The sequence below is a fragment of the Podarcis muralis genome, chromosome 8 (assembly GCF_964188315.1).
Source record: "Podarcis muralis chromosome 8, rPodMur119.hap1.1, whole genome shotgun sequence".
NCBI classification, from domain to species: domain Eukaryota; kingdom Metazoa; phylum Chordata; class Lepidosauria; order Squamata; family Lacertidae; genus Podarcis; species Podarcis muralis.
In genome coordinates, this window is record NC_135662.1 from 44,678,157 (window position 1) to 44,698,634 (window position 20,478).

A 20,478-nucleotide genomic window follows, 5' to 3' on the forward strand; every position below is an offset into this window, starting at 1 on the left:
ATCTTTGAATTCCCAGGCACTTATTACCTATCCCACCTGTCTGGTGTACTGAGCCCAAATGGGGTTTCCTCAACCCACCTGTTCCCCAGGTTGCCCTGCGTGGCTAGAAACATGGAAGAGACCAAAGTTCATGTCCTCCATTCTTCTACCCAAAGATAGAACTATCTCCCATACATCACTTTCAGACAATTCTAGCCCCTGGCTTCCAGTCAGCTGCTGCACTATAATAACATGCAGCTTAATCCCATGGGAATCCTATCCTGCCCTTTCCCACTGCTTCTGGCACCCCTGTTTCATTCTTCTCTATAACATTAGGTCCTCCATCCCTTCCTTTTGTAATTTATTGGCTCCAAATGCTGCAAAAATACATGCACTGTATTAACAACCCTGTGGAGGGAAAGTCCATTCCGTCTGCTGCGGAAGCAGAGCTACTGCCTCTAACAAATTGTTGCTCTAGGCATTTGTCTAGGGTCATCTACTATAACTTCAGTCTTGCTAGAACTGAGAGCTAGGAACTGCCACTTTATTCCACTTAAGTTACCAATATTTGGTGTGAGTGGGAGAGCGGGAGACATACTGCTTCAGTTAGTTCAAAGTCTAAATTCAGACCAATAATTTCTGTTGCACTTTTTTAAAGAAAGAAAGAAAGAAAGAAAGAAAGAAAGAAAGAAAGAGAAATACAGAGATCATTTTTAGAGTATTCCATATAACATAGGGCACAATGGCAACAGCGTAATGTAACTTTGTGATGCATACCCAATTTCCCTCTTACGATACAGTCTATTTCTGACTACCAGATGCTAGAAGCTAACAATAGAGAAAGCTATCATGATGATTCCCTGCTTGTAATCTTCCCTGTGGCATCTTTTGTCTGCAGTTAAGAGGACAGAATGCTTGACTAGAATTACCATTAGTGTGCCCCAGCATGGCATTTCTTGGGAAGAGGCCACAGCTCAGTGGTAGAGCTCACGCTTTGCATGCAGAAGGTCCCTGGTTCGGTCCCTGGCATCTCAAGTTTAAAAAAAGGAACTTGAGTAACAGGGTTGGGAAAGATCTCTGCCAGTTAATATGGATTGCACCGGGCTACGTGGCTAATTGTGTAACTAATGAAATACAGCTTTATGTGTCTTTGTGTTTTCACTGCCTACTTGTAATCAAATCAAATGTATAGAAAATGCATGCCATACGCTGTCTTCAGGCTGTAGGGGGTAAATCACGTTTGAATGTTCTTCCTATGTTTTTATAAAAAGCCTTTCTGCACACAGAAACATAGCAGGTTAGCTTTCCATATGCAAGGGTTTGCTTGTTTGTTTGTTTGTTTGTTTACACATAGGAGTATTCATACATGCACTCCCTGACCTCCATCCCAAGGTGGTGCAGCCTGCTGAATGTTTTATATCCTTCTCCCTGATGTGCTAGTTTTCTTCATGCAAGGAGTTTCTCACAGGGGAGATTTAGATATGTCCTGCCACCTGCAGAATCAAGTTGTATGATCCAAGAAGGACCATGTGTTGTTGTTTTTAAAATTCAGTATGTTGTAATACTTTTCTGAAGTCTAGGTATAAGATAAGTGTTGGTTTTTTTAAAAAATAATAATAATCCACCAGCTTGCTCCATGTCCAAAAATAAAGAATTGATAATTATTTAAACTTTAGTCTACATTTTTGCAGTAGCAGATTCTTCCAGTACTGTAAACATTTCCCTCCAGCAAATCCCAGCTGTATATTTGATTTTAGTATCTCCATTTCCTTGCTGCTATATGCCTGAATTGTGGGGTTTGGGGTGATAATTCTTGAGAAATTGTAAATGACAGAAGGCCCATTACAATCAGGGAGGAATGATGAGCATATGCTGGAAGTCTTCAGGCAATGTTAATTTCTGTATTAAGTCTTTAAATGTGTGCTCTTTGCCTAGGTGAAACGGGTGGGGGTGGGAAATAAGGGTTGGTTTGATGCAGCTGTGAACACTTTGGAGAGCCAGAAAACTGCAGGCCATTTGATTCCCAAGTTAAAGAGAGGAAACAGAGTTTGACCAACAGGGAAGACAGCTTTGTTGCAGGGTGCATGTAGCAGGTATGTTACTATTCATGCTCTTCTTTAAAAAGCCAAGATATGCGGCTAGACACAGGGCCAGATCAAGTCCCGGTAGCAGAAGCTTGTGCAAGGATTTCTGCTGGCCCAAGTGGGATTTCCCCTCCTCCCCTTTGCCCGATGCCCCCCCAGTCGCTTCTGGGGGGTAAGGAGACACACACCCCTGCTCAGCAGTACTCAAGGGAAAGAGATGGGATATCATTCTATCTGGCAAGCTGAAATGCTTGCACTAATGGAGTAACTGTCATAGCAGTATGTTGACTTCTTCTCAGTGCAATCCTTGGGAGGCAATAGAACATTAAAAACCAACAACAGTAAGTGGTTTGCAAAATTATAGAACTTGAAGGGGCACTTCTCTACTACTATGATGCACTTCTCTGTGACCTTAAGGCTGTAATTCTATACACTTACCTAGGAAAAGCCCATTAAACTCAAAGGTCCTTACTTCTGACTGTGATAGGTAGTTGGGATAGCACAGTAGCAGACTGCTCTGTTTTAGGATTAATATTGTATGAGAATGGTCTTATTTGGTTAAATTTAAATTATATTTTACATTTCCTTGCAGCTGATTTTTTTTAAATTATGTTTGACTGTTCTTAATTGCATAAAAGATATTAAAATACAGTATATGCACGTGTGCAAAAGTTTTGTCAAATGTCACTAATAATATTGCAGGAAGGGCTTCCAGTAGGTGCTTCCTGATGTTCTAGCACCCACTTTACACATGAAAAGCAAGGCATGTATTAACAAGACATTTTTCCAGAACCAAAACATGGTACTTTGAGAGCACACAAAATCTATCATCCCTGCAGCGGTTCTCAACCTGTGGGCCCCCAGATGTTGTTGGACTACAACTCCCATCATCCCTGAGCTCTGGCCTTGCTAGCTAGGGGTGATGGGACTTGTAGTTCAACATCATCTGGGGACCCACAGGTTGAGAAAGGCTGCTCCAAGGCATGGAACAAACGTAAGCAAAATAGAGCAGAAGTCCAGCTGTAAAACCCGCTTTATTTGTTATACAGCCTGCTACTTCCATGCAACAGCCTCCGCAGCGTGTTACACACACAAAGGTGCACCACGCAATTTAATGGGCAGCAGGCTGTGGCTATTGTCCTAACCCGAACAACATGTGGTTTCCCTCTGTTCATCTGTTAGATGTGGACATCTGAGAAATGGAAGCCTGGCAACATAGAGGTCTATACACGTAAGCTTCCCCTGGAGCTGGAGACATGTGTGATCAGGGTTCCAGCTCTTGGGAAACACTACAATACACAGAGGTCTACACCGCAATGCTTTAGCGCAGCAACCATTCTCACAGAATAACTGGATGCCATGAGTGGGGGAAGCCATGCGTCATCAGGGCCCATTGCCTTTTTCATGGTATGGACCCCTTTGTGTCATGAAGGGAGCTCATTCTTGGAAACTTCACCATACTAGGTCCCCCCCCCCCCCCCCCCGTCGCCCTTGCTTTCATTGTGGCAGTAGCACACTGGACTGAAGATTAAGCCTGCTTACCTTAATATGTATCAGATAAGCGGCTCAGCAAATGGTCTGGGAACACCAGGCTAATGCTCAGCAGGTGTAGATCTGATAGGTAATATGGACAGGAGGCAACTGGGTATTCTATGTTTTTAATTGTTGCTGTTATCAGTTATCTTTTTTGAATTGGAAAGCTACAGATCCAAAACTCATTTCTTTTCTATGAACCAGAAAGCTTAATTGTATTATAGTCCTCCTTCTTCCTTCCCCCCCCCCCTTCCAAATAACGAGTTCATGTTTTTCCTCTCTGGGGAGACTTCCATCCATTCATCTCCAACTACAGCCCCACATGGATGTAGCTCTTGTGAATGGCTTCCTCGTGTAGCACTCTTTTCCATCGCCACACATGAGAAAGGGCCTAAAAATAAGTCTTCTGGCAGCAGTGCACATGAGGAACCCATAATTAGTGTCCTCAGCTTGGATCTCTTCCTTGAGATGACTGCTCAGAAGTCACTTTGTTTCTGACTGGGGGGGGAATGGTTGTGTGAATCAGCACTACAGCAGCTCCTGGGTACCTAATTTGCAAGCTGTGTTTTTATCTTAATCCATGCAAGCAGTTGCCTAGAAATTCCATAGAATTGCTTATTCCTCACCTATAACTCTTAATAAAAAATAGGACCGTGCCAACCTATTAAATCCTTAATAGAATATTCTAATGGTTATTAAATCAATTGACTCTGAATCTCACTTTAATAAATGAGTCAGACAGTATTTTCCAATTACTGTCATCCACCACCTTTCTAAAGAGCAGATTATTCTGATTGAATTTTTTTAAGCTGTTCAGCACTTTTAAGATCCCCTCCCTAATACATTTGCTGAAAGAATGTAGCTTTGAAGTGGATATAGGAGAGAGGAAGAATGACCTCTTGAAGGGATGTTCTGGCACTCCACTTCACTTCATATTTATCCCAGGTGTAAACTGCCAGGGTAGCTTTTCACTGTCTGTTTGTTTAGTTGTGACTTTCAGTATTTTCTAAAATTTTAAGATTTTCTGTGGCTAGAGAGGGCGTGGGGGTGGGGTTGCAAAACAGCTTTCCTTCCAGTCATCATTCCACTTCTTCTAATCTTGTAATATTTACAAGGAGCAACAGGAACTGAAATGTTATGGTGGAAGAACTGTAGAAGTGTATGCAGCTGACCTTTCCAAAGTCAGATGTTTTAAAAAGGTGTCTGAAAACCAAGGTATTTTCAGAAGGGTTGCAGTCATCCTGGGCCAGATAGTCACTTGGTGTTTCCTCCACTGGGTCAGTCACAGTTCATTGCTGTTGCTGCCCATAGCACTTTTACTTTCCTAAAATGTAGTGCGGATCAAAGTGGGAAATGAGGAGAATACAGTGGTACCTCTAGATTCCGGAGCCCCATTCGCATCCTGAAGTGAACGCAACCTGCGCATGCGCGGGTCGCGATTCGCCGCTTCTGCGCATGCATGTGATGTCATTTTGAGCGTCTGCGCGAGCAGCGAAACCCGGAAGTAACGCGTTCCATTACTTCCAGGTCGCCATGGAGCGCAACCCAAAAACGCTCAACCCAAAGCAAATTTAACTCAAGGTATGGCTGTATGTGAGTTAACAGCTTTACAGAAATATTGCATATGGTCCAAGAAACTAGGTGCATTTTACTTTGCTTACTGTAGATCACACATACCTCAGTTGGTAGGGTATGAGACCCTTAATCTCAGGGTAGTGGTGTTTATTTGAACCTCACACTGGGCAAAGTTTCTTGCATTGCAGTGGGTTGGACTAGATGACCCTTGTGCTCCCTTCGAACTCAACAGTTCTATGATTCTATACACAAAGAAAAAAATAAACCTGCCTAAGCTAATAATTAAGGCAGTGTAAGGACAGATATCTGAACTGATACTACCCTTGCTGGTGCCTTTCCCGGGAAAGTCAGAGGCTCACTATGTCAGGTTCCTACTGGAAGACCGGACAAAAGCTAGAACATTGGCAGTGGCAAAGTTTTTATCGGTGGTTGCAAGAACAAATGAGCCCTATATTCCAAACAAAGTGCTTGATTAACCTGGAGGTAGGCTGTATGAACTCTGTATTGATTTGTAATGTTTTGTTGGGTCTCTGGACAGTAATAAAGATAGTAGTAGATATCTTCACTAGTAGCATTCCCTCTAATTACAAAAGTGAAAACTTTTGTTAGTCAACAAAACGCGTGGTGGGACCTCGATCATCCCCCATAGGAATACTTTGTGAAATACCCCTCGCTTTCTGTTGCTTTGTAGTGCCTGACATTGCTGATTTGCATTTGGCTAGCGTTTCAGAAGTTGGCATTGCTTATCTTCACCTTGACGGATGAAAGATCCAGAGCTGAGCTCCTTTCTTTCCACTTGCTTTAAGTGTGCATATCAACACAAATATTCATGGAGGGAAAAATCCCTCCTAAGATTACTCAGTGCATAATATGGCTATTATGGGGATTTCCACCTTCCTCTGAAGCAGCTGTTACTGACCACTGTCATAGGCCAGATACTAGATGCTCAGCCTAATCTTCTATTACACTATTAATTTCAGAATTTTAAGATATTAAAAATCAGGATTTATGTGAGGACTAGGCATTTACTCCCTCTTCTTAACAACATCTGCATTCAACCCTACTGTGATATGTAGTCGTTTAAAATGTGGACTTGGTAAACATAGGTCTTGCATTTTTAAAAAAATTGAATTTTATTTGGAAATAAAGTTTAAATTTAGGAAACAAAAAAGGAAGGATACGTAATACAACAAGATAATTAAGGAAAGAAAGAAACTCACTGATTACACTTCTTAATATATCGCATTTCTGCCATGCACTATCCTGAATCAATTTATGGATACATATATTCTTACCAAGTGGTCCATCTAACTGTCCTAGATCATGAGCTGGAAGAAGAATGAGCTACTTTGGACTTCTTCCCTGGCTATGTAAAGACATCAAAGCAACCGCTGTCATAAACATGGAGGAAGGGACAAATGCTTCCTCTCACATTGGTACAGTTGAGCTTTAGCAAGCCGCAAGCACATCTAGAATCTCGAGAATACACAGCTTAGAGCAGGAGCGGCCAAGACAGATGTTGTGGCCATTCACATCAGTCTCAGCCAGCATGGCCACTGGGCACCATGTTAATTGTACTTGGCCTAAAGGCTGTGCAATTGCTGGTGCTGTTTTTGACTGGCCTGAGCATTTGCCATGAGAACAGGGTTCAGGGAACTGTGAACCAATGCATCAGAAATATAAATCAATTTACTTTTCCCTGTTTTAGATGGATACAGTTTGGTAGAACAGCCAACCGATGGCCATTTAGGCTGCAAGTTATATATTATCTGTTAATTTGGTAGTTATCCTCTTCAGTTTTCATTCATTTCTATATCAGTCATAGCTACCAGTCATATTAAGCAAACTATGCTTAGGAAGATGTGCTTTAAAAAAATCCTTTCCCTCTAATCTTGCTTGAATGTTGTACCAGGGACAATCGTGTGTGTGTGTGTGTGTGTGTGTGTGTGTGTGTGTGTGTGTGTGTGTGTTTATTAATCGGATAGTGATTTTACCTGCAAGATCAAACTATTTGTATAACACACTAGTGACATGCAGAAGGACCTTTCCTGAGATCTGCTGAGGGAATTGAACCCTGTACAACAGAGCTGGAAGTTGCATCTTACCTAGCAACTGTTTCTAAGTAGGACAACCTATCACTGTTCCCATGGCGGAATGAAAGGAGCTTGCAACACTGTTGGGAAGAAAGACTAATGGTAGGCCTAAGATGGAAGGGAGGGGGGAGGGCACCAAGGGCCTGCAGCTCAGAGCAGGGAAGGTTTTAGGATCAATTTGGTGGTGCTAGGATTGCCTGTAGCTGAACAAATAAAAGACCATTGAGGCTAGTAGGATAGTTATTAATAATAAAGTGTATCGTGGGTGAGCGGGGGGGGGGGGAGAGACTAGTTCAAGCATTAAAGATACTGGGTAATTAGTTGTCATAGTAAAAGATTTCAGATGCCATACAAATTTAGAGACAACTCCCCAACCCCCTTGATGTAATACCAAAAATTAACATAACAGCTCGCAGAATTGAAATAAAAATAAAAATCCTGAATTTTCTTATCCACCCGCCCCCAATCAAAAGTACATGCAAATTCTTTGCTACTAAAGACCAAGCCAGATAGCAAGGATTTGCACAGCATTTTTGGTTGTCATAATGAGGAAAGGCTAGAGTGGAAAGATACATATGAAAGTTCAAGATAGAAAGGGAAGACTAGTATGGGGATTTTTTGTGAGTACACTTGCTGGCTGCTCTATTGAGAATTTGCATATTACAGTACATAATAAAATATTCTGCAGTCAATCTGTTTAACTAAAAGGTGTTTGACCTTTCCTGTCTCTTCTTTCTCTATCTCCCTCTCCTTCCCCCATTACTTGGAAAGGCCAGTGCTAATTTTTGGGGTGCACATTAACTGATATGGGCTAATAGCAACAAGGGGCCTGATAGTATATCTGCCCACCCTTATTTTGGCATAGCCAATGGGATAGAATGATGCCATATCTAGTCAAGGCCATTGAGTTGTACCTATCATATTTAACTGACTTAAAATCTGGTGCACCAGCATTTATGTTAGCAGGTATCCGGTGCTATTGCATGTGTGCACCATACTTCTAATTAGTGACTAAATATTTGGGGAGGTGTAGCAGTTGCCGAATGGAACAAGATTAAAAGCTGCTTAGTACATGAAGTATATCATTCATGATCCTGCATAAATTCTAATCCTGGAATTCTTTAGCAAGAGATTGGGTTTCAAGCATCGCAAGTGACAATAAACTTTTCTCATATTTTCCCCACTAGATGAAGGACTAAACCACGAGTGCAAGCTCTGCAACCAGACATTTGATTCTCCTGCCAAACTACAGTGCCATCTGATAGAACACAGCTTTGAAGGAATGGGAGGGACCTTCAAATGTCCAGTCTGCTTTACAGGTGAGTATTCAGGAACTGTTCATTTTATTCATGCACATTCTCAAATGATGCCATTTATGCCAGACATTGACTTCAGGTCAGCTTGCATGCAAGTATTAGATTTATGCTCTTTAGTGGTATTGATTAGGAATTATTTTAAAAGTCAAGCGTGCAGAAAGATTGGACCTCCATCTACCTGAATTGCTTTTGCAAGCACACTCTCACACAATATGTTTTTATCGTATCAATAGGGTGGGTTCCAGAGACCCCATGTGCTGAGCAGAAGGTTCCAATTTCTGCCAGTTTCCTCCCCTCTCATCTTCCACATGCCACACTGCTCTAACCATAAAGTGAGATAAATCCCCATTGTATCCTGCTACATTCCTATCTGATGTACATACATTCTCAAAGGAAGATCACGTGTCTGTGGGGCTGTTGGAATACTTGTTTCAGCAGCGCATCTCAAGTCATGTACCATTTAAGCTGATTGGCCCCTGTGTCTTCATGTCTGCATGTAGAACCAGGCACATGTTGACCCAAGAAGCCACTGTTAATTGCTCACGTTTGAGGTGGTAGGGGATCTTCTACATATTACCGGACATAGATCAGATTCACCATGTTTATCCCTCAAGTATTCAGCACAGCCCATCAAACTACACATTGTGTATAATATTTTGGGTATAAACGTGCAAATCTGATCTAAGTCTGTTTGGTACAGTTTTCAATAGCTTCTAAAAACTTTTTTGTTGGAGCAAGCCTACCCAGACATGAGACATTTTAACGCCTTTTTAAAGGATTTTCTATAAGCAAGAAAACAAACAATAAGAATGAGAAGCTACAATGTCTCCATAGATGTGTATTTTTTTAATAAAAAACCTTGCTTTTTATCTATATTTTTTATAATTTTATTATGTCCCCTATTAATTGCTGTTTTAATTGCTATTTTAATGAATATTTTTTACATTTTATGTTTTCTTTCAATAAGCAGTATTTACGTTTTGCCAATAAACAGATAAATAAAGCTCCCCATTGGCACCAATGTGAACTTTTTTTACTGCTGCAGGGGGGAAGTTTCCTGGGGAAGGAGTTGTGGCTGTGAAGGAGATGATTAAGCCTTCCTTCCATGTGTGCTGACACCTCATCCAGATTGCCCCTCCCACTTCTGAATTTAAATACACACACAGTTTACAGCTATGTATTAAACATAACATGTCGCTTCACCCACAGTTACTTGCAGCACAACACCTCTATTGAACACTCTATATAGATCTGTCTCTGACGTTCTGTATATGAAAACTGCCTTCACGTAACGTCAGCTACCATGTGATGCTTCTGATGTGACTAAATGATGTGCTTGCCATTGTGTACTCCCTCAGATAAGGTTACCAGATTTTTTTCCAAAGAATCCAGGGACACCTTTAAAAAAAAAAAAAAAAAAACGAGAAAAAAAGTTATTAATATAAGTTTTGTGTTTTTTAAAAAAAGTAAGCAGTAATATGTTCTCTTCTGTGGTCTCATCTGTCGCACAGCCTTCCTCTGGGCCCCAGCCTGCTCTCTTGGAGTGCTAGCTGCCATGGAGCAGGCTCGGGTCACGCCTGGGCTTGGCCACATGTCCTTGCCCTCCCAGTGCTCTCCTACCTTTCCTAAGCAGCGGCAAGGTAGGGGCTCCCCTCTTTTTTCTCCTTCCTCTTTCTCTCTCTTCCTTCTCGTTCTCCTCTCTTCCATCTCCCTGCATCGCCTCCAGGGGTTTTCTGGCCTCGGAGCGTCGCTGGGCAGGTGGCCAGGTGCTCTCGCTCCTGGTTCAATTCGGGTTGCGCTGGGGTGGGGGGGCTGTCAGTGGTTCCTCCAGTTGACGCACCGGGCGTCCCTGGTTCCCTCTCAGCAGTGGCGGCGGCAGTAGCAGCCTGGAGCCAGCCTGGTAGCACAGTTGGCTCTGGCTGGCTTCAGGAGCTGCTCGCTGCCATGGCGCCCGCCATTTTGCCTCACCAGAAGTCCCCATATGATGTGTCTTGTGCCGTTGAACCTATCACACAACATTCATTCCCTACTAATAAATCTACAACACTTAAAATATAAATCCAGGGACATTAAATGAAATCCGGGGACGGATTTTGTCCGGGGGCAGATCTGTAAATCCGGGGACTGTCCCCGGGAAACGGGGACATCTGGTAACCATACCCTCAAAGAAACTATCAAGTGCATTTTCCTTACTTATGTACCTCTGTACTCTTCCACTCTCCCCTTATCCCCACTGTAAATCAGCTTCGCACTGCCACCTCCTCAAGCCCCCTTCCCATGTTACTGCTTCCCCACAACCAGAGGTAAATGATACTCCAGGAATCATGACTTGGAACCATGCCTTCCTTTCCATTGTTGTGAGAAACCTCAGGCATTTGCTGTTTATAGGCCTATCTATTGCCAATAAGACAAGCTCCCCTACCACCCTGGTAGGGGTACGAAACACACTGACATGCTGGAAGAAGCATAAACCTGCAACTGTCGCTGAAAATTAAACCATAAAGACTGCTTACAGACCTTTTATGTTTGACAGCAATAATGCACCCTGAATCATAGTGAATAAATGCAGGATTTCTTTTTTCTAAAAGAGGAAAATCAGCGGTTTGCACAGCTCTCTATCAACGGGAAGCAATTTGGGGTTTTTGTTCTCCACTGATGCACTTTGATAAGAAAACATGACCCTTAGTACTTTCGTATTAGTCCTTCTTGTTTGGCAGCTCCATTCCCAATAAAATGCAGGCATCCACTACGAGAGCCAAATTAAAGTAAGATTTCTCTTCTGTTGGTTGAAGTTGCTGCTACTGATTATTACCTTCCCATATTCAAGTTAGACATGTTTTCCTGCATTATAACAATTTAGTTAATTTTCACTACACAGCTTGCAGTAATGATGTCTGAGGCTGTAGATAGTTTTGCTTTCAACCGTATGCCTGTCAGGCATCTGGGTTCAATAATTCCTTCAAGCATTTCTTTTGCATTTTAGTTTTTGCATTAATTGTACAGGATTTTGCTGTGTGTGTGTGTGTGTGTGTGTGTGTGTGTGTGTGTGTGTAAGCGTTTCCCCCCTTTATTCCCTTAATGCAGCTTGTGATTCAAAGAGTTAAGTTTAGGATGGATTTTTAAAAAACAACAGTGTACAAAAAAGCGTATGAAAAGCAACCCTACTTGTGGTTCTCACCATAAATAAGTTCCCTGATTAAAATAATAATAATAACAATAATAATCCTTTAATATTTCAGCCAGTGGCCCTGTAAATGTATAAAGAAACCCATTTTCCATTTTTGCTGATGGGGTAAATAGACACAGCACATTAATCATAAACAATGATGTTTTATGAGTAATATGCTATTAAATTATTTTAGTGTGTAGAATATTAACAAAACCAAAAATCACCAATACAAGTTTTATATGGAAAATGGAATACAATCCTTTTTAAGGTAATGAGAAATGTGATTAAAATGTATGACTCACAAGAACTCTATTCTAATTCTTTTCTCTTTTCTTTTTTTGGCATTCAATTAGAATTATTTTAATGATTAGGAATGGAGTCAAAGTTAAATGCCAACGTCTTTAATAAATCCTTTCCCTGCCTATACAGATTAATATTGTAGATGCAAACTTTTTTTAGGTCACAGTGCACCAGGCATCCATCAGAAGTCAGTGCTGCCAACCCAAACACTGCCTCTGGCATATACAATTTAATTATTAATAGTATGTCTCCTAGGTAAACTGTTACACAGTCTTAGGGCCTTGTTTTGTAGTCATTAAAATTGAACATGTTTATATTATTGAAACCCTTGCATTCAGTGTGTACTCAGAGTTGATCTTAAAGTATCCAAAGAGAATTTACCTGCAGTTGTGTTTTACGTTTATAGACATTGCCCCAAAGTAGCTGTGGGATATAATTTTAACATTAACACATTTAAATACAGAAATAGTTTGCTAGATTTAAGTTTTGGGCAAATGCATAAATAAATAAAAATAGCGGGTTTTTGTGCTTCCATATTTCACAGTAGCAAGGATTTGTTTATTTTCAAATGTTGCTTTTGATGTTCAGCACATTGTGGTGCAATCTGAAATTATTGTGGCGAGGGGAAAGGTACATTTCTGAGTGTTTGAGATTGAAACAGTATTTGATTATGTTTTTACCAGACATATAAGCACAGTTCTTTTACAAAGAAAAGAAAATTAGGACTTGGATGTAGAGCTGAGCAATCGTGGCTGGTGCCTATTATAGCAACAGTATAATCAGAAATTACAGGGTTCTTGGATAATTGTACCCTTTGCAATTGCTGTGAGTTAATGAGGAAATGTTCACAAAAAAGTCTTTCCATGTATAAAACGTATAACAAAAAGTTCACTTTTTCTTTTTAATGTTGCAGTGTTTGTTCAAGCCAACAAGTTGCAGCAACATATTTTTTCGGCCCATGGACAAGAAGACAAGATCTATGACTGCACACAGTGCCCACAGAAGTTCTTCTTCCAAACAGAACTGCAGGTACTCAGCTTATTGAAGGGGTTTCAGTAGAGATGGTTGTAGTATGTATTTTTCACCAAAGGTGTTCGCGTGGTGGATCCATAGGACTGGTTTCTGGGAAGTGCAATGATGCTTCATCGGAATTGAGCTTAGGGATGGTCAGTAGACAGACATATTTGCAGTTAGCCCATATGTAAGACTGCCCAAGCTGCATCTTAAGAACTGCTAGGGAGGCTACGTCAGAACACATTTCTGTGCTGCAGACTTGAAGGAGGATGATAGGTCTTGTAGATTCATCCTTTGCCCAGATTACAAAAAGGTAAACTGTGGTTTGAACTGCAGAGTTTGTAGCATCACAAAGAAAGAAACAAGTGCACAGAAGTATAATTTTACTTCCGCCTTCCGCTCTGGAGGAAGTGATAACTGAACTTGAGTCGTAGTTGGAGTTGCCAACAGTCTTGATTCTGACCATGGAAGGATCTGAGGGAAGCGCTGTCCATTTCAAGTGCTTTGAATTTGTATGGTACAACTGGCCTGGCATGCTAACCCTTCAGCTGCAACCCCCCCCCCCCGGCCGCCCCCAATACAGCTTCTGGGTTCTCTGCTGAGACACAGTTGGAGACTGTGAGAAGGCAGCTGTAACTTGGGAGTACAGGGATATTCCTGTGTGAGAACTGAAAGCTTTATTAAAGGGTTCATGTATAAAACTGGCAAGTTGCAGCTTGCGGAAGAGGCCTATACCTTTAAAAGCCTCCAGTCAAGGCCCAGGGCTTGCGCTGCACCTCTCCTGTCTTGCACTCTGTCACAGCTGAAGGAGATGATGATCAGCTGGAGCAAAAGAAAATAATCTTCTTTGAGGGCCTGCATCTATTCACAAATACCATCCACATACATCAATCTTCTCAACAAACCCCCCTTTTCCTTTGTCCCTGCTCATCAGTTGTAGAGAAGAGGTGCACCACACACACCACGAGAGTGACAACAAAAGTGTGTTTGTGTAAGTGCAAACCCTTTCTCTAATTGCAACTTTGCACTTCCACCTACAGATCCCCATTAGGGTCATTTCCCACATTACAAGGCAGCAAACCTGGATTTGCATTGCCCTTGAGTATTTACTTAAAAGGCTGCTGTGACCAATCTGTGCTCCCTGATTAGTGTGACAGTAAGATGTATTCAATTACAAATACACATTTACTGCATCCACATATTACATTTTTAAGTGTAAACTTAACACATTTTAGACGTATTTTAAAAGATGTAATGTGTGAAGAAGTGGTCTTTATTGATGTCTCTTTCAGGCTCCTGAAATAGTCAGGTCAAAATTAAACTGTTCTTGGGTGAGTGGTAGAACCAAGAGGTAGCAATCATATTACTATGCAAATAGCAAATGTACAAAAGGTATTAAAAATCAATTGTTTTAATTATTATACTACATAGTCTCTCTCTCCCCCCTGCCCCTGATAGATTGAATATTCCATGCAGAAATCTCCATGTCAGGGCTTAATCTCATCTGGCAGTCCTGCTCTTGAACTTAGAAGAAAGCTTTGTCTTTTGTTAAAAGTAGAATTCTTGAGTCCCTAGTGTTCATTTGTAAACCCATATTTTGCTTTCATTGGGACACATTAGTTCTCTAGAGAGAAACAGAAAAGCAGGTCTAGAGCTCTTACATGAAGTTAGAATTTATTTTAAAAGGTCTCTCCGTTGCTCGCACATAGCAGCTATAGATTTGCCAAGAATGGTTTTTGTTACACCTGCTGAAAATTAAGATTCTGAACCACTTCCCATTTTACAAAAGTATCCACATGTAATGATGCTTTTTTTCTTCTTAATGAGATGTTCTTAAAGGTTGTAACTTATGCATTCCTGTGTTGAAATGGATGTAGCTTCTCCCCCTGCTAAAGGACTTGTGAATCTAGACACCTCAAATACAGAGCCCATATATTTTTTTATAAAAGGAACAATAGTCTTAGTCTGCCACTAATAAAAGGCACAAAAGCTGATTTTGCCTGTGAATGTCCCTTCAGTTACTGAGAAGTTCATCCTTGTCTGTGATGAGTGAAGGTAGAGCTTTCTCAAAGTTGACTTTTAGGAAATCGTCTGGCGTAGATACAATAGAAATAATGGTTTTTCAAAATGGATTGCCACTGCAGCCTGGGGTTTGGTGTGTGAACATCGTGAGAAGTTTTCCATGAGATTATTATCTAATTATTCTGAATCATTTACAATTGGATTTTGGTACAACATATGCAGTATTTTTCAACATTAGCTAATGTTAAACATTAGCTAACAAACGGAAGGAAAACGTCACAACTTTACAGATAAGGGAAGGACGGGAGAATCATTGTGACATGAAAAGAAAACACATTATAGGAGGCAATTCTGAAAGCTCTCAGTAAGATTAGCTTTGATAGAAGAAGGGTGATTTGTTGGCAGTTTTCAGATGAGGATAGAAGGAAAAGGAAGGACAGTAAGGCAGGTGGGAATTATAAACATGGGCAACGGTTTGGCAATGCACTTGCTTAGGAGGACTGTGTTAATTTCCTATCTTAGAGATTTTCAAGGAAAGGTCAGGTTGTCAACAATGTTACTGCCCTCCTGGAAGCCAAGAGGAGCATATTAAGAAATCCCTTATAACTGAAACAGCAATGTCTGAAAGGGTATTTCATCACACTCTGGGTGGTGTATCGCACCCTCCACGACAGCCCAAATTGATACAGAGATCCATCCAAGCAGATCTTTCACTAGATTATCAGCCTGCTAATTTCAAGAGCTGCAGCCAACCTGGGTCTCTTCTGGGTCAGCCAAAAGGTTACATGGTTGAAATGACGTTGCTTGCGCTTGATCAGCTCTAATGATACTATTACTCAAGCTATTGAGCTGCCACTCCTTAGGGGAGAAGTTGCTTGTGTTTAATTTCTAGACGGAGACTATGAGAGACCTTCCAATAAAACCTCTAAGAAAGAGATTATGGTGGACATGGAGTCAACAGTACCATGCTTAATATTTCTTCTATGATAATAAATAGCAGGAAGGGGTGAAGCATTCTAAACTTTCAACTCAAGCGATCAATTTAAATTTTCAAGGATATCTTCACAAGGAAAAAGGCTAAGATTTTTTTTTTAAATGAAGCAAAGGATTAGATTTGACATTTCAAGATCCCCGGAGTCATTGGGAAGAGGGGGAGCAGCCACTGGTTTTCAGGCCCTGGAGGCCAGCTGTGATTATGCATCCAGTAAGGAATATCTTATCTGTTCTCCTCCTTTGAAAGGAAATCTACCTGAAATCCAATTAACATCACTCAGCTTTAGGCCAACATTTTCATATATTATAGCCTTAATTTTTCAGAGGTCTTGAGCATCAGCAGCTGCTATTTATAACAGAAAAAGAGGCATAGTGTTATTCAGCGCTCCAGACATAAGCACCTGAATTTAGGAATTCTCATAATGCCATAACCTACATCAAAGTGCCCTAGCTCTCAAGAAAGCGCTGATTGCCACCACTTCCACTAACTAATGTGTGAACTCAGTGCTTAAATATGACAATTTCAGTCAGCTGTGGTAGGCAAAAAGGCTTCTTCATTATGGTAGAGAATATTTCTAAGAACCAAGTGATATTCCCAAGTATATCATAGACTGGAGAGAGGTCTTCCTTTGCACCGGGGCTCAGGCTTGGAACCTGCTTTCAGACCATGTTCCAAGTGTTTTTCTGTCATCGCTAAGCAACCACAACCTGTTTTCTTCTCATGAGTTCCAGGCAAGGTTGAGGCCTAGCATATAACTTATTAGAATTTAAGCACTAGCTGGGGATCATCATATTCTGCCACAGCAAACTTCACAAATAAAAAGAAACACATCTTCCCAGGTATAAGTCAGCAGGATTCCAAACGTGGCAACACGAGGGGAAAGAAAATAGTGCCTCGTTCAATTAACTTTCTAGTCTCATTATATTAATGTTATTGTGGTGAAAACCTTTTATTTTGCAGAGTTTTAAAGATTGCATTTGAAATTTGGAGTGGGGTTTTTCTTTAGTCTCTGTTTACATAGAGGTGAAATTACCAAGGACATCTGAAGAGTAATCATGATATTGTCCCTCAGGGATGCCTGAAAACATCTGTACATAAAAGAGGTCTCCAGTTTTCTTGGCAGTCCTTTTCTCCAAACAGTTAACGTAGTTGTACTTTGGTACAAGAGAGTTTGTTACAAAAATGTTTGGGGGGGGGGAACCTGAAAATGTATGAATGACATGACTAAAGGAACATGTTTTAAATTCCTTGCACTGTTCCATTTCTCCCCTGGGGATTAAAGGACTTTAGAGCCATATTAGTCTTTCATAAGGTAATTCTTTTCTGAAAAAGAAACTTCCTGATCTGGATTGTGTGAACCCAACCTTATTTGATTGGCCTATTCAAATATAATCACTCCCAGTGGGTAGGTGGTTCATTAGGGTGTGAATATTTATAGCCCCTTGTAAAATCAACTAGATCTGATGTGTCAGTCACATTGTACAATGAGGACGTAAAATGATTGAATAGCTTAGCTGTGTCTTATGCACTGGCTTCTTTTTTTCACAGGGATTCTTGTAATAGCATATAGAATGACTCCTTTTTCTTCAGAGCTCCGGTTGTTGAAAATGGTTCAATTGAGCATCTTAGACTGAAAAAATCAATTCAATATCCCATATTAAACTGAAACCAATAAAAAAAGTTGCATTAGTTGCAATGTTCATAACTATTAACAATCTCTGCTTAGCTCCTCTTTGTGTGTTTCTTTGTTGTGTTTTGCCTTGTTGAACTGTTAGCCTATTTTTTAAGGTCTTTTTATGCTTTCTGTGTTTTTTATTTTTAGGAGTTGCTTAGCTGAAGAGTGCTGATGCTTCTAAATTGTACTTTGATTTGGTGACATGACTGTTGTAGACCCAAGTTATCCAAGTGTCCCTGTTTCTCAGGGACACCCCCAATTTAGAGAAGCTGTCCCGGTTTCTGATTTGATCTGGAATGTCCTCCTTTTCCTTGGGATGTCCCTATTTTCATTGGAGAAATGTTGGAGGGTATGGGGTTATCTGACCCCTGAGCTGTTTCAAGGCAATCCTGTATAGGGAAGATTTAAAAAAAAGTTTAATGTTTTATTATGTTTTTGTATATGTTGGAAGCTGCCCAGAGAGACTGGGACAACCCAGAAAGATGTGTGGGGTATAAATAGCAAAATTATTACAATTATGGAATGGGATGTCCCTATTTTCACCAGAGAAATGTTGAAGGGTATGCTGTTTTGCATTGCCAGTAGTGGATTTATTTCATTGTTCAAATGAGATAGCAGAAAGTCTAGTGTGCCTAATGGAAGGGCTGGCCCTGTTGGTCTAAGTTTAAAAAAGAAATATGTTAGGTCAGTGAGTACAGTATTTCCTGCAGCAAATGTAAATACCAATCATCAAGGTAATATTAATTTGCTAAAGCAGTTGGGAGAAGCAGGATATGGTGGAGGAAGGGAATCCAATTTTCATATAGAAACAATAATTGCACTATTACTTGCACAAAATGCGAATAGGCATAACTAGGAAAATGTTATTTAGCTATAGTGATTTACGTGTACCCACTGTATGTAAGAAACATGTAACATCCATGTAACAGCCCAGTGATATTTTGAAGTTTTGAGAGTGAAACTGGAGGCTCCGCCTTTGGAGGAACGCCTGTAGAAATTCCAAGGGAAGTTGAGGAATTTCAGTAACTTTCTGTTGGACCTGCATGCATTCAAAAGACATAAGCAACTTAACTCCACCTTTCAAAACATAGAGGAAATCCCATCCAAATTAAAGGAGAGCCCAACAGCAAAAGCGGAACAAAGCCTGATCATGACATTCCTCAGAGAGCCCTCTGAACCTCTCACTTGCCCCCGTCTCCTGCCCCACAGGAAACCAAAGATTGTTTGCTCAAAAGCATTGTCTTGGGAGGAGCTTAACTCTGGCATGTTTTGCTTATGCTTCAGGATTCCAATTGGGCCGGACTAATATCTGGGTTTGGTTCAGAATTCTGTGCAGCACACAAGACCAAAGACATTCCTGAGCCTTGCCTTGTATGCTCAGAGCCTTTCTACAGGGCCAGCAATGTCTTCAATCCAGACGTTTCCAGATTGCATACTAACTTAGAAAATAGTTCAGACCACTCAGTACCAGCATTGGATTGGCTCTTCACTGTATAAACATATACCTTTTCCTGTAAATGAGCATTCATATATTACAAATTAATTAACCCCTTAACAAATGTTAACCATGCTTTTGTTCACCACAGACTGATTAAGCTGATGAGCCTTTTTCACTCCACTCTTGAAAAAGCACTAAACAGATAGCATGGTGAAAAATACTCTAATTTGTTTAATCTAAGATGAAAGATCCTGATTGAAATGCTTCTGTAAGTATCTGCTGGAAGAGTCATCAATTCACCCTTTTTGTAATTCTTTAAAAACCCCTTATAACATGAACAGAAGGGTGATTAAAGGAAACTAATCTTAATTGGATGATTTTGAAAATGTTGTTTGAGGGTGCAGTATTTATTCTGGACTAATTAATTTGGAACAAAAATCTTCTGAACACAGCCTTTAGACTTGGGAGTAGGCTGAATATGCATAGCAAAACAGTATTAGCTGGGTAGAGTTAAGCTTTCCATTTGTATTTGTATATATCCTCTAACAGCTCAGTTATGTTTGACCACCATTAAGCTTCCTGCTAATGCAACCTATAATAGTAAGTAGTTTTCCTATGCTAAGTGTGAATCACCATCTCTTCATTCTACAGCTTTTTCCTCCCTTTCATTTCCCTGCTGTTAGAGACCAAGAACTGACCTTAGATTACCCTTCATCTGACTCATAGTTGACAACAGATGGCCATTTCTGGGACTGTCACCAGGGTGACTTTTGAAGCACCCATGATTACTGTATTAAAGAGCCTCATGACTAGTTCACCCTCCCTTCTCCTCTCCCACTAGCCCTGGCTCCATTGTCCTCACTTAAGATTTCCCCATTCAGAAACTGCATGTTGAAACTTATTACCTCCCAAAGTACTGCTGCAAACCTCTAGATGATCCAAGCACGTGCTGGAAAGAAAGCCTTGCGTTCCACATATCAGAAGGGTCTGATGAAACAAAATTTCCTGTGTTTTAGAAGTGAAAAGTTAACACTGCAAATTGTCTCTTTTATATTTGAGTTTTCATTCCCAAAGTTGGTTTTGCTCTAGTGACACTGTTTAAAGGGAGGGCTTTAATGGGTCTCAATAACTTTTTTTGCTTTGTCCTTCATGAGTTCTTAGGTGCCTTCCACATGTGCCTAGGACTTGGAATGCTGGAAAGATAGCCAAAGCGATCACTATCAGGGAGAATGTAGACTTGACACCACCTGCCACTCTCTGTTATCTCCAATAAGCTAAACAGAACC

General features: G+C 40.7%; 1 protein-coding gene across 12 annotated transcripts in view; it reads left to right on the plus strand.

The window, feature by feature from the left end:
* Positions 1-20,478, plus strand: part of ZNF521 (zinc finger protein 521) — a 298,917-nt gene that overhangs the window by 253,110 nt on the left and 25,329 nt on the right. For all 12 annotated transcript variants that reach the window (XM_028737138.2, XM_028737136.2, XM_028737137.2 and 9 more), the window contains 2 exons: positions 8,452-8,583; positions 12,963-13,078. In XM_028737138.2, coding sequence (XP_028592971.1) covers positions 8,452-8,583; positions 12,963-13,078 — 248 coding nt within the window. The remainder of the gene's footprint in view (positions 1-8,451; positions 8,584-12,962; positions 13,079-20,478) is intronic.